The 14592-nt window shown below is 43.7% G+C and overlaps 1 protein-coding gene across 2 annotated transcripts; it reads right to left on the bottom strand.

Moving 5' to 3' along the window:
- Positions 1-1265: 1265 nt before the first annotated feature.
- On the bottom strand, positions 1266-14580 carry khdrbs1b (KH domain containing, RNA binding, signal transduction associated 1b). Of its 2 annotated transcripts, XR_009234095.1 has the most exons (11): positions 14236-14580; positions 12210-12331; positions 11248-11364; positions 10776-10922; positions 8667-8800; positions 7683-7920; positions 7441-7508; positions 7085-7143; positions 6793-6981; positions 4595-4666; positions 1266-2005 (listed from the first exon to the last, which is right to left on the bottom strand). XR_009234095.1 is itself a non-coding variant. In XM_058620001.1 (9 exons), the coding sequence occupies exons 1-9, from the start codon at positions 14327-14329 to the stop codon at positions 6875-6877; spliced, it is 1086 nt and encodes a 361-aa protein (XP_058475984.1). In that variant the 5' UTR covers positions 14330-14580; the 3' UTR covers positions 5659-6874. The 2 variants fall into 2 exon arrangements, 1 of the variants encoding a protein (XP_058475984.1); XM_058620001.1 differs by lacking the exons at positions 1266-2005; positions 4595-4666 and having other exon boundaries at positions 5659-6981.
- Between the last annotated feature and the right edge of the window lie 12 nt (positions 14581-14592).

The raw sequence follows: 14592 nt of genomic DNA, 5'->3' as shown, positions 1-14592 counted from the left end.
GTCCAGGTTTGTTTTGAAACGACGCGATGAGCAAATTGCTAAAGCTGCAGTCTAATCTAACTGCACCGCAATGTTCCATCACGACAAGAGTCTCCTCCAGCACATCCTGAACATCCTGAGCGGGGTTGAGGTCTGGACTCTGTGGTGGCTGATCCACGCGTGAAAATGACGGCGTCTCGATGAATCCTCTCTGGTCAACTGTTGACTTGTGTTTATCTTTAACTGATTGATATCCACTGTGTGTCATCTGTGTGCCAGTCTCACATCTATGCTGTCTAACCTCCTGAGTGCACAGACCTCTGATTATAGAAGACATCCCTACTCTGGCCCTCTGCTCTTCCCCCGGGGAGATCAAGGACACACAGGGACAGCTCACTCCCCTTTAAGCACCTTTGAGTCCCGCAGATTATTGTGGGTGTTGATGCAGCAGCAGCAGCAGCAGCAGCGGCGGCAGCAGCAGCAGCAGCAGCAGCAGCAGCAGCAGCAGAGCTGGGGGAGGCTGATTGTCACCGTCTTCACAGTCAACAGCATGTGATGTTCCTCCGATGGTGCGAAAGATCCAGCGATCCAGTTTTCCGCCATATCGGGCCCACAGCAGCGTCTCCACATTATCATTTTTAACACGTCCTCCCCCGCAGCATATATAACCCCCCCTCCCACCCGTCCCCCAAACACCCCCACGTCTGAAAAAGACAGGATGGCCTGGCCTCCCGTCTCATCTCCCACGTTATGTGACCGTCCGCGGTGACTGCACGGCGGTGGGCAGAGGCGAGCTACAGCCGACAGGGAACATCACAGATGACTGATACTCGGATTCAACTCTTTGCTTTTATTGATCATTGCAGGGTAACATTTTTTCTCTCTTCCACCTCGCGTGGCGCCTCTTGACAGATCATCAATTGAAACAAAAGGAGACAGATTCCATACCATCATTTGTCTTTCATTAAATTACCAGAGACAAAGAAAATCATTATTTTCATACATATAAGCAGATAAAAAAAATGAATTGTTTTGGTTATGGCCCATTCCCTAATATGTAATGTTGTGTGCTGTAAGCTGGCAGCTTTTCCAATAAGCGGAATGATGCTGCCTCTGAGCAGAGACATTTGTTCTCCACACAAAAAGTGGAGTTTCGACCTCTAGATGTAACTCGGCGGAAATGGCAGAGCGGGGAATCAAATCAACACAGGCCTGATGGGTAGATGGGTAGATGGAAAGATGGATAGATGGAGGGCAAGTTTGGTAATGTCAGTCTTCACCCGCGCTCTCACACTGGAGATGCTGACGCGTGTTTGGTTCTGAAAGTGTTGCACATTTGTGCGGCGGGAACATGCGAGTACATGCAAATGTGTTGCCGTCAGTGCATTAGCATGTGATATCCTCGGGGCCGCGCGGTGCCAAGATGTGGCAGCGGTCAACTCGCCCATCGCCAGATAGTGATCCGCGCTCTGCGGCCGTCGTTCACTCATGAGTACAAGCCCACGCAGCAATAAGGCACTGAGACTTGAATACTTAGTCTTCCTGAATGCAGCTCGCCTTACAAAAAAAACTCTAAAAACAATTTCACAGCTTACTATAACAGGAGTGCTCATTTTATGGCGAGTTAGTCTGTAACAATTACATTTGTGATCTGTGGAAACTGTGTGTATTCAATGTTATAAAAATAATTACACAATGATAACGCACAGTAATTCAATATCAACATGATATGTAGTCATCGTAAAAAAAAAAAAAAAAAAAAAAAAGCAGAGCTGTTTTTCAGTCTATGGTCGTTCTGAACGTCTCCGCTGACCAGCTGCAGCCTCCTCCTCTTCCTCCTCGCACTAAATCAGCCGCCCTCTGTGGGTCAACTGGCAGCCGGCCACCACAACCCTGGCTCCCCGCCCCTCCCGCCGCCCCGCCAAGCACAGAAATGGGCATCGGGCCACTACTTTTTCCAAAGAGTGCCCCGAGAGAGTCGTTCCGACCACCTCCATGTTGTGAGCTGTTCCCGTGCATGTCCTCACTGCAGGAGAGAGAAAAGAGCACAGACACTGACGTGAGCGTGAAGTCACTCAACCCTCCTGAGCTTTGCTGCCATTTCATTAGAAATTATTTTTTTTTTTTTTTTTTTTTTTTTTTTAACCTGTCCTGTCCAGTACCCAGGACATGTAATATGATTGACTGCATGCCTTTTGGTGTCGGACAGATTTGATATGTGCAGGACGAGTCTGGGATACTCGGAACTGCAGTATTTTTATTTATTCGTTTTAGGATTATGTGTTGCGGGCAGCCGGACCGGACAGGGGGATTCATTAGAAATTATTAATTATAAAAAAACTAAACATGAACTTATCCGACTAATGTAGCTTTAGAGAGGGAGTGCTTAGCAAAAACAAAGCCCACTATAAATTCCTTTTTTTAAATCAGATTTGTAAGCAGTGGCTGCAATAATTGATTAAAAGGTCATTTTCCAGCAGCAGCAGCATCATCATCATCAGCAGCATCAGCAGCAACAGCAGCTCTTCAAACTGTAGCTAAGCAACGTTTTTAACAAGTGAGACTTCATTACTGGCAAGACGGATGATTGTGGGTTAGTGTGTTAATTTTTCAATCAACAGCTGACGCGGTCAGAAGTCTCAATTTCAGTGTTTTTGCCACTTAATTAAAAACCAGTGGATTCAGAACTCTTCCTTCCTGATTTCTGCAGATTAGTTCACATTAGATTTCAAACAGTCTTTCGACTGCGCCGTGGAACACTTCCATGTTTAACACCAGCCTCCTCTGTGGCTGAGCGCTTGTGCATGTTACTTTCGGCGATTTTTTTTGGACACCGAGATGGCGGCGACTCGATTTTCCCCCCTGAAAGAAGTGCCACACACGTGGGTACGCCATCATCGTTACCATAGCGACCCATGCCGATTGCTTGGTTATGTCTGGAATCACAAATTCCCTCGCAAGTAACAGTGCAGAAGTCTGCGAGAAAGAAAACAAAAAAGATCTGAAATGAGACAGAAATCCATTTGGCCTGCAGTGGGAACACAGTCTTTGTTGCCTCCTCAGCAGAGCAACAAAGACCCAGACTGTTTCTCTTAACGTCTGGAAGTAAGGCAGCATACGTCGTTTATTATTTATTTTAGAGGAATAAAAACCAGCTTTTTAACAAAAACCACAATTGTGACACGTTACCGTCACAAAGAAAAAAAGGATTTTATAACTTTTCTGTAAGAAAACTGGTGACAGCCGTGTGTTTGAACACAATCCCCAAACAACTGAGTGACCTTTCTCTCAAAAGAACGCCCTGAGATGGTTCCACTGACCAGCTTCAACTCCAGCACTACTTTCCAAGCCTTCATTTAACGTTGTAATGCCTTCCAGACACACAGAGGACATCATGAGAAATCCCTCTGACACCTCTTTCCCTCTCATTGGTTCTGTTCTGGAGAATCTCCAGAGTCCTCTCACTGCTGCTGCTGCTGTTTTCTTTCCTTCCATCTGAGAGAGAGAGAGAGAGAGCGAACCTTGAGCCTACAGATGCTCATTAGTCACTTTCTCTCTGAGACCGCGCTGACACCGACGATGCTTTCTCCCTCCCTCAGAATTGCTGAAGGCTAGTGTGTGACCACACACACACACACAGTCAAAAGCAGAGCGACTTAAACAGGAGCTGGGCAATCGTCAGGATCAACCAACCTTTAAAATGCTGTGAATGTCATGAAAGTGCTGCTGCTGCTGCTGCTGCTGCACACTCAGACTTACAGGCTGAAAAAAGGACAGTGCTGGTGATTTTGAACGACGGACACAGAGAGGAATCTGTCTGAAAGAGACACTGAAAACTTTCCTTCCTTCCTGAATTCAGCTGCGAAGGCACTCAGATTACTAGAGATATTGGAAAACAAATGCATGAAAGGTTATCTAAAATTTAAATCTAGCACTTTATGGATGGTTTGACATTTTGAGGAAAGCACTTTTTCACTTTCTTGACGAGTTTAGATGAGAGGATGAATGCTATTCTTGTGTCAGTAGAGTGAAATAAGCTACTAACAGCTGTTCTAGTCTGGTGTTGTTGCACACAATCGCTTTTTCCTCGTTTGGATAAATGCGGTAAAAACGTCACTTGTCTCTGGGAGTGAATGGAGCAGAATTATCATTATAGAATTATCATTATAATGAATTATTATCAGTATTAATAACTGGGCCTGAAATGAACTTCCCCCTGTTTCAAAGACCAGCGGCCGTCACTGGAGTGTAACCCCCCCCCCACCTATGTACAAGTGTTCATGAATGCACCGTTTGCGATTCAGTAAAAATAAAAAGGCTCTGCTGCTACAAAAGCAATGAAGCTTTTAGCAAATATAAAGCACTTGGATTGATTGATTCTACACTTTTCACAAAAGTTTCCCATTTATGCAAGTGGATTTTCTTCTCAGACAAACATGAATGGACACTAATGGCTGCCTGGGAGGTAGAAATCAATCTAAAAAGCTGTGCGGAGAGTGATAATGGGGGGAAAAAGAAAAGAATATGGAGCGTGTAGTTAATGCGTGTGTATGGGGCAAGCAAAGTCCAACAGTGTGGACCTGTAAAATGGAGGAGGGTGCAGCGGAGAACCAACCTGAGGTGTATTTGTATGGTCTCACTCGGGCAGACTGTCAGTCTCTGGGCACTCAGTGACCGATAGCTGTGCCTGAAGGAAGGACAAACCCCAAATCAATATCGTGTGGAAGAACAGTGGGAGAAACTTGAGACAGGTATCATGCAAAGTCTACAGGAGAAGATCTGCTCATGCAACTCAAGCTTTTTGGATAACGTCGTACAGGCACAACCTTTGAAATATTAACAGTAAGCAAATGAAAAAAGTAACAGCAGACGATCTGGACATCCATTTGGCTTTCGTTCATTTTAGCAAGAGTTGCGTTAACACTAGTCTAATGTATTTTGTTAGTACACAGAACAGTTATTTTGATACATGAAATCCACGACTGTATGATATTGGAAGTTACGTTTTTCTTACTTTTGAGTGGATTCTTTTTTTTGTTGTTGTTGTTGTTGCCATGACTGTGGTGAGACTTTTAAGAAACTACTCGTTTACCAGCAAGTTTATGTCAATGGATAAACACACTAGAACGAAATTACACATTTAGGGTTAGGTTACCTTTACGGTGGAGTTCTCTAGGTTATAACCGTCCTCTCCATTGCACTGCCATTACTCTGCACTAAAGTAGGCGCCGCGCCGGCGTCATTCGTGACAATGAAGCCTAGACCTGAATGGTGGTTTGAACTCAAGTTAATTTTCAGATGCTATAAAAGCAAACTCTCATTAACGATTACGACCACAGGTAAGAGGATTGAAAAAGTCTTATACATACCCAGGCATTCAATGCTTTAGAACTCTATACACATTAGGAAGCTATCCAGGTTATTTTAGAGGTCTTACCTCTGGGTCCTTTTTAAAAAGTATAGAAAGAGAGAGAGAGAATAAGTTGTGCTCTTTTGATAATCAATCAAGACATCATTTAGTAGGGTTAAAGTCGTCAGGCGTCAATACATTCATTTAGATTTAAAATGCGTTTTGAATGAGAAACAAAAGGAAAACACCTGCATCTGACTGCTGAAGGTTGTTTAAAAAAGGCCATTTCAGAATTTTACTAGGACAGGAAACAAATAAAGCAAGTTAAGTTTCATAAAAAACAAACTAAGCTTTATTGACAAACTGCTGCAAAACATCTTTTGGACAGATTTAGTAACCTATTTAGGCAAGCTTACACATGTAGCATAATGCATTTTATGGAGAGGGTACAGATAAACAGTTAGTTTTAAAATATGTACAAGAGTTAGGATTGAGCTGCAGGATCCCTTCTCTGTAGAAAGAGAAGACCCATGTGGAGATTTTTGTCCCAATCCTTTCTTTGAGTACTTTGTGCATGCAGTTTATAGAGTCAGATCACAAAATGAAGACCTGAACTGTGTTTTAAGCATAACAGGAGGCCAGCTCTTGGCTGTGTTCTTATTAAAACAAACATTTTTGTCTTCAGAATCGTAAAATTAACGTTTTTTTAACATGTATAACAAATTGAGGATATGAGGACAGTCCATCTCAACAGTGTCTATTAGGGCTATATTTCAAAACTCTACGTACAATGACAAATATTGCTGACTAATCCTAAATGGACAATGTTTTAGAACTATTTAAAAACAAACCATCATTCAAAAATGAATAGTAATGATTCCATTAACATTGATTCTTTAACCTTCACTTAATTTAACAGTTGTTTGATTTTTTTTTTTTAAAAGTCTATATTACATGATTGAAAGTTTTAAAAGGTCTTTTATTTAGCTATATTAAAAAGAATTTTGAAATGTAGCCTAAATGGGAATCTGCAACTGACCCTCGACAGATTCTTTGTATTTATAAACAATTATAATGGACTCCTTAGACAAGTGGGTGTGAGCCACCGACTCCACTAGAAATGATTATTCCAAAACAGTTAAAAAATTAACGGTCAACAATGCAAAAAAAGCCAGAGGGGGGTAAAAAAGAGTCAGAGAGAAAAATACAGCAACATAAAATAAAAAAATTTAAATGAAAAGGAACAAAAAGGGTCACCAACTTCTCTTTTTAACTCGTCTAAAAGCCGCTTTGGTTGGTTGAATGGATGGGTGGGTGTGACAAAGTAGTGGTGGTGGCGGTGGTGGGGAGGGAGTTAGCGGCCAAATCACAAAAACCAGTTCCAATTTTCAGTTCCCAATTTGCTCTCTCGTATAAAGTCCGGCGTAGGAAAAGACCAAACCAAAGACAAAACGGACAATTACTTTTGTCGGGCTGCTTAAAGCAAGAGCTGCCATGGTAGACAGGCGGTAGTCAGGGCGACACGTTAAGGGTGGCGAGTCCGCTTCAGTACTGTCGGTATGGGTGATCCCGGTAAGTCGTCTTGGCACCTCTGGAGATGGGAGGGGCTTTTCCTGGACCTAGTTGCTGGGTCCCATTCCAGTCGTCCTGGCCTGGAGAGGACACAGACACAAACAAAAACACACAGGCTTCAAAACACAGACACCCTGACGAGCTCTGCGCTGATGCCGTTTAAGAGTAAAACATAGTCCTTACCATACGACTCGTACGAGTCTGTGGTCTCTCCGTGTCCGTAGTCATAGTATTCTGGCTCTCTGGTCAAAGACGGGCAGAAGAAGAAAAAATAAATCACTTTTATTATTTGAAAAACCGCCAAGTAACTGCTGATCTTAACATCTAGTAAGAGGATAATTGGCTTCAAGATTAAAGCTTTCACTCTCCAGTACTGAACACCTGAGTTCTGGCTGCTTCTCTGTCAAATACCAGAGTGCAGAGAGGCGGAAAAGTGTTTCCACTTCTTCTCAAATCCCACCTCGAGTCAATCTAGCAACTAAGAAGGAAGTAAAAAAAAAAGCAAAACAAAAAACGTTAAAGACGTGTGGTTGACTCACGCCTGCGGCTGACTGTAATAGTTGTCGTACGACTCGTAGGACGTGTCTGTGTAGCTCTCATCGTAGCCCTGAAGAGGGAAGGAAACAGAGAAACAGAGTCAGATTTGAGGAGGGACTTGTCTGTAAATCATGAATGTCAAGATGTCCCCAAAGTGCTTCCATAGCACTACAGCAAACTGATGTTGGATGAGCAGTTCAAAGCTAAGTGGGTGCCCAAAACAATGAATGACTTCCCCACTTACATATTCATCGTAGTTCTCAGAGGCTGCAGTGGAGGAGTGCTGGTGTGGTGGGGGCGCCATCCTCTGGGGAGGTCCGGCAGCTGGAGGCCTCGCACGAGGTGCCACAGCTCCTCTGGCAGGTGCTGCAGGGGGCCCTCCTCGACCTCCCGGGCCACCCCTCACTGGGCCGCCTCTGGCTGGGCCACCTCGGGTCACGCCTCCCCTCACAGCACCTCCACGAGGAGGCATTCCTCTTCCCCTAAAGACGAGAGCCGCGGTCATTACTCTAATCTGTAGTTACCGTCTTATTTAAGTAACGCGTTTATTATTGAGCGAGTACAAGCTAAGGTGCTTAAAGTGAAGTCATGACAGTGAAAGCACCGATTGTTGTCAGGAAGAGAAAACACATAATTACATAACCTTTATTTTCTCCATCTCTGAAGCAGAAACACAATACTAGATGTGCTGCCAGCGTAAACCTTTGACTTATTGTTATTTAATGCGTTTGCTCGAATGTTCATCAAGACAAAAAAACAACAGAAAAATCAATAAGCTACAAAAACTTGCACCGTTGACAAATGTGGCCTGTTGTTTCCAGTCATATCCTGTTTCAGAGGCTAACTTTTACCATTTAGAATAACAGCAGCAACATTTTCAGGCTGAGAAATTTAGGTATGAGTAAACCTTTTAAGCCGTTAGAATCAGGGAGCCTGAGGTCTTAATGGTATCAGGGAAAACCTTTGCACTGTGCCTTTTCAAAAACAAGCCAATAAAACCACTTTACATCAGACGGCTGTCTTATAACACTAAGCTTATAGGCAACATAGAATATGAAGTGTATATGAAGGCATTTTCTGTTATACACAATTACAGAAAAGCCATTCTAACTGTTCTTCTAATCTTACTCAGATCTTTTTATTACCTCGCCGACACAGCCACTGTTATACAAGAATATCTGTGTGTGTGTGTGTGTGTGTGTGTGTGTGTGCACGAGCGTCTCCTCACCTGTGCGCTCCAGCAGGAGGGATTCCACGGCCCCTGCCCGGCATGCCCCCGCGACCTCGGGCTCCGTGCTCCTGGCCTCCGTTCAGGTAGCTCATCTCCATGAACTGCTCTTGGCAGATGTCATCCATCATATCCTAAACACATGCACACAATAAGAGGACACGTTAAAAACCAAGAGCACATTACGTAGGAGAAGTGAAAAACGAGGGAAGAAAAGTGTGCAGGAACGAGTGGAGCACAATTACAGAGATGCTCAGCTTTCCCCTAATGTTTAACACAGCGAGTGGAAGAAAAAGTCTCAGCGCCAGTGAGTCAGAGTGTGAGAGGGGAGGGAGGGGTCATGAATGTGGGAGGTTGGAAACCATCCATCCACGCTCGCCGTCTCCATGTGCCTCCTCTCCATCATGCACAAAATGTAAATCACTTCTGCCTGCACTTCCTGACAGGTCTGCATCAGAGGTTTCTTTTTTATTCCGTCTACAAAACAGTAAGTGAGGGTGGGTGAGCGAGCACGCAGCACAAACTGACGCCTTTCTGTGAACCCAGTCACAAGAGCGACACACTGACCCAATCAATACTTATATAAATGAGTCTCTGGACTGAAATCGTGACATTGCACTGACAATGTTGAGAAAGGAGCAGGGGGGGGGGAGGGGGGATACTAGACCATGCTGCGCACAACATGGCTTTCAATTCTTTTCAATTGAGCAAAAAGCAGAAAAAAAAACATCTGACTGATTACAAATTACGAGCGCGACTGCACTTGCATTTAACAAACCACTGAGGTGACATGTCTTTATCCAATGAGGTATTTGGATTAATGAGGTTTCTTACATTCTCAAAAGATGTATTGTTGAAAAATAACAAGCTATGCAAATCACTGACACAGAAGCAAGCCCCCTGCTTTCTGCATTTACATTAGCAGACAAAAAAAGGACTGAGGAGGAATCGTCAAAGATGACTGGAATACCTGAGAAGACCAGGTGATGCATAAAACATTTCCTCGACAAATCATGTCCACCCATTTTCTCAGAGATTTATTCATCAACATATTTCCCATTCTCAGATGAAGGACTTCCAGTCTGACAGATTACTTTTTACATAACATGGCAAAAACCAGCATTGACTCTCATCCAACTTATTATTCCTTCTGAAAAGGACCCTCCACACTAATTAAAAACTGTGAGGCATCTCAAAAAACCCCTGGGCAGGAGCCATTGTTCCAGCACTACGGTTTCTTACAGCTGGATCTGACAGCAGACGGCGCTGGCCCACGCTTAAGAATCTCTCGGCATAAAACCAATAAAGCCCACATAACTGTCTGGGAGCTGTGCATCTCCGGAGCGACTCCTGTCACTCCCTGAAGAACGGAAATCATACTGTGAAGACACAGTGAAGGACGGACTTGCGGACGAGCCATATCAAGGGGTGACCCCGCCGACACTGTGAAAGCAAACCCGATTCATCCTCTTACGACGATTGCTTTACGTGTCAGGACTGTGCCGGAGCAGAGAGAGCTGTGATGACACCGACCGACATGTGGTCGCCTATTCTGAAACGGATATCCTCAGTTATGCCTCAACTCAACCCTCTTCTAGACGAGTATTCCATCTGTGCACTGACTTTTAGACAAAAAAAATGTGTGTACAACTGATGAAACAATTACTCCATTAATAGACTGATAGAGCAGCAGAGATTCAATTTAATAATGTAGTCAATTGGCGGGGGAGGAAACCTCCAAGGTATTTGAAAACATTAACATAGCACTGCATCAATTAAACCATTTTACATATCAAACAATAAATTAGAGAATCAACAGATTCATTGAAATATAATCATTGACTTGTTCGAGTTATATTAAGCTGGCAACTCATCAGTAAGCTGCACAATACAAATGTCATTAGAACTTTACTCAAAGCACTGTTTTGTCTGTCAACTCTTCAAGACATTGCTTTAGCCTTTCATAATTTCCCTTAAATGTCTGCTAAATAATTAATTGAATTAGTTGGGGGGGGGAAGAGGGTTGGTAGTTACATTTCAAAGTGCAGCCCGTGCAGGGAAGGAAGCAAACAGACAAACAAACAAGCCAACAAGCAAAGGCAAACTCACGGGAAACAGGAACTTCTTGACTTCCTCCATGGCGTGTGCCATGCGCAGGTAAGCCTCTGGAACGGGGGCAAACACCTCAATGAATACATGCAGGTCCATGGACAAGTGGGCGTACTTGGGCTCGCCGCCTTTCCTCAACCCCTCCTCCTGAAAAAAAAAAGTCAAAAGAAGTCAAAGACAGCACAGCTACCACCTCAAAAAGGGGCATTGATGTGTTAACGCCATTTTTTATATCGTAGTCTGAACAGGCAGGAAACAGGTTCTGTGTAAGATCCTGAGGGTTCCTGAAACAGATGTATGGACACAGCTGCCCTTGGCTTTACATTAAGTCCTGCCAGTTGACATTATCTGGGCTCATTGCCTGCTGCCCCCCTAAAGTATAGGCCAGATGCCTTATGGCTTCAAGTACTCTCGCACAGGCGTTTAGCACTGTATTCGTGTGTGTGTGTGTGTGTGTGTGTGTGTATCGTACCTTGGTTTTGTCTCTCATGGATCCTTTGCCCAGCACAGAGATCTTGGCTCCAGTCTCTTCTTGTAGCCGTTTGATTGTGTTACCCTGAGGTCCCAAAATCTTCCCCACAAAATTGAACTAATAACAAAAGCAAAGCAGAAAAACACCAGAGTTACAATCAAAAAGGGAGAGACCAGTTTAATGCAGAGAAAGTGAAGGAGCGATCGCTGGCGGAGAAGAGGGCCTGTTGTGCACACCACAGCCCGTAAGAAGTAGATTTACCAAGGAAGGTCGATAGGAGCCCTTGAGGGCTGCGATACCGCCGGTTACCATTTGCTACAATTATCCAAGCACTGAGCCAGAACCAGCCTGTGATCAAAAGCAGCAATCTGTAGCTCCTCAATCTTTCAACAGTGTGATTACTGTGTATATGATGTGTCCTCTACAATTAGATGTCACTGCCAAACGCATTAACGGAATTCCTGCTGGAGCTGTAAAAGGAGCTTTCTATAGTCGGAGAAGAACACGCTCATTAGCTTTGTTATTCCTGACGCACAAATTAAACCCAAGTCTGGAGCTCAGACAGTTGTGTCCATACTCGTATTGATCTGGGGGTTGCAGCTTTAGATTTGACTCTTTTTAGAAAAAAGTGGGGTTGTTCAATTTGTGTTAACATGAAAAAATAAAAATGAACCTAAAAAGTTATTCGACTATGGATCTATTCTGACCATTATGATATTAACATTTTGATCCTTTCAGGGATATCTTAAGACATGCTTGTATCTGTTGTAATTATGCTCTGGGGCTTTAAGATCAAGGTTGAGAGGAGTCATTTGGGACTCTCGAGTAACCCTGTGGCTTTTTATAATTGAAACTTGGCTGAAGGATAAATTTAATAAAGAGGAGTTCACACTGACAACAGGACAGAGGAGGAAAGAAAGAAAAAAGGAAAAATCTGAATATCAGAGGCAAAGTCAGCTCACCTTTGGGTACTGTTTGACAGGTATGAGCACCCGCTCCTTAAGTTTGATGTTCTTTGTTGTGAAAAGGTCCAGGTATGCTTCTGCCTCCTTTTTAGTCTCGCCTTTCTGGATTCTATCAATTTCTAGAAGGGGAGAGGAATGGTTTCAGGCAAGGCAATCTCACAGGAACCACAGAGCATATCTTTGGCATAATTACCAGGTGGATTTATGTTTAACTAAATACGTGGTGAAAACAAGTAAGATGTTGGTGTATAAAAAGGCTGAAATGTTAAATTCTAGTAATACATCTTCACTTTTTAAGCCTGAGTTTTCCTGTTTATGAGACAGACTTTGAAAATTATTTCAAACAACAATCCAACAATAACCGAAGAACTACCAATCAACATTGCTTTCAGAAGAATGAAATGTGATTGATTTCATTTGGCTTTTAACATAGTTAATAAGAGTGGAAATGTTCATATTAATAATCCAATAACTGTTTGCTACAAGCATTTACCAGTAACAGCTTTGACAATACAACACTTTTGTATGTTTTTCCCTATTGAATACATTTTGCTTTAAGACATTTGAGGAGATCATCTAGTATCTGAAGACCTGGAGGACATGTTCCACTTGTGTGACCATTCATACTCCAGCATTTATATTCCAATTAATTCATTTTTGGACATAGCTGCTGGCACTACACAACCACCATCCATCAACTCTTCCTCCCAGGCACACAGCACCATCTCAGACCGCCTCCTCTCTCCTGATCATGACAACTCATGAGCCTGCTGTGTGCAAACACGTCAGCCACACCACAGTCTACCAGCTGCAGACTTTAGGGAAGAGGGGTGGCTCTGACTGGATGCATTAAGGAGGGGAATCCACAATGTACACAAAACATGCACACCTTTTGTGTGTCATTCCAACGCTGAGGTTCAGAGATGAGGCAAAAAGAGGCCAGCTGAATCTTTAGCAGGTGTCTGAGGTTCTTACACAGGAAGCAGCTTTGCAGAGAGAAACTCAAAACAACCAGAGGAAGGACATCTGGGCTCGACAACTGTCATGACACAATGCAATTATCAATCTGCAAAAGCAAATTAAAACACTGACATCAGGTCGCCTGCCTCAAGGTCTTATTTTCTTTATCGGAGTGAGTTACTTTAACTCAGTTGCAGCTTCTGTAATGAAGAAAATGATGTTGATGGCATCTCATGCATCAGTGCTCCAGCATGTTTTAAATCCATTACCCAGTGAATAGTGAACTGAAGATTGACTTAGAATGAAAGTAATTTAAATTGTAAATCACAATATCTAACACTCTCTGCCGTACAAACTCATACATAGTTCAGTTTTACACTTTGATGCCCTAATGTTTTGCCATGTGCTTTCTCAAACATCACATGTTAAGTCGTGTTTTCTGAACATTTACATTGACAAATGTACATAAAATGGTAGGATAAAAGCAAAATTTAGTAGCTAACTTGACGACCACACAAAATAACGAGCACCAAAGGCTCCAGCACAACTATAATTCTGTCATATCTTGTCCAAAAGGACACTTCAGCAGCGAAATCTCTCTCCCGCTCGAGACCCCCCAACACTCAACGGGATCTGGAAGTTTCCAAGGCTCGCGACCGGTTCTCGGCTGGCGGGTAGCGCGACGCCGCTGCCTGCCGGATACAACCGGATAAAACATTGTTTTTCCAACCGGAAAACTGGAGGACTCACTCGCGGAGTCCGTGAACTCAACACGAGTGTCAACAGAGAGACAACAGAGACACGCCGCAGCTGTGAGGGGAAGCGGAAATTAGCGTGAAGAGCATATTTGAAAGTGCGTGCTCCAACAGCGCAATTCTGCCGTTTCAGACGTTAGTTTAACGGCTCTCGCTCTCACACACACACATCTGTACTTAGTGAAACAGTGAAAGCTCGAACTGTGGATGAGCTTGTCCACATCCCGGGTCCGCACACGCGTGGCGCTCTCAACACACATACCCCACTGTAGGGTAAACACACACAAAACACCGCACACCTACTTTACCTGCGTTCAAAAGTTTCATGGCGTGCGTGAACGACAAGTCCAGACTGTCCTTTTCCGCCAGCAGCTCAGGGAGGTATTTGTCGTCGTTCTCCATTTTGAGTTTAGAGAGGGAGGGGGGGTCAGTTTCGGTGCAACAAAAAAGAGGCAAGAGGGGGGGAGAGAAAAAGCCCAAGAATAAAAGAAAACAAGTAGTCCAGTTATGTAACTAACAAATGCTGCGTATCCTCTTCGCAGACTGCGTTTCGCATGTGGCAACCGGGCGTTTGTGCACCAGAGAAAAATATGCGTCCGCTACTTTGCGGGCTCGTGGGCTCTCTGCGTGTCTCTGCTGGGTCCGTGCTCGCAGCTGTGCTGGAT

The sequence above is a fragment of the Solea solea genome, chromosome 20, assembly GCF_958295425.1.
Source record: "Solea solea chromosome 20, fSolSol10.1, whole genome shotgun sequence".
In the NCBI taxonomy this organism is placed as follows: domain Eukaryota; kingdom Metazoa; phylum Chordata; class Actinopteri; order Pleuronectiformes; family Soleidae; genus Solea; species Solea solea.
The sequence above is the reverse complement of the archived record's forward strand: the minus strand, read 5'-3'. Positions and strand labels throughout refer to the sequence as shown.

What these genes read in the sequence shown, in the direction of transcription:
- khdrbs1b (XM_058620001.1), bottom strand. Translation starts at nt 14,329, where the DNA reads ATGGAGAACGACGACAAATACCTCCCTGAGCTGCTGGCGGAAAAGGAC. An exon ending in CATGAAACTTTTGAACGCAG is followed by an intron (nt 12,332 to 14,235) that starts GTAAAGTAGGTG and finishes CTCCCCTTCTAG; the next exon opens with AAATTGATAGAATCCAGAAA. An exon ending in CTGAGAACTACGATGAATAT is followed by an intron (nt 7,509 to 7,682) that starts GTAAGTGGGGAA and finishes TTCCCTCTTCAG; the next exon opens with GGCTACGATGAGAGCTACAC.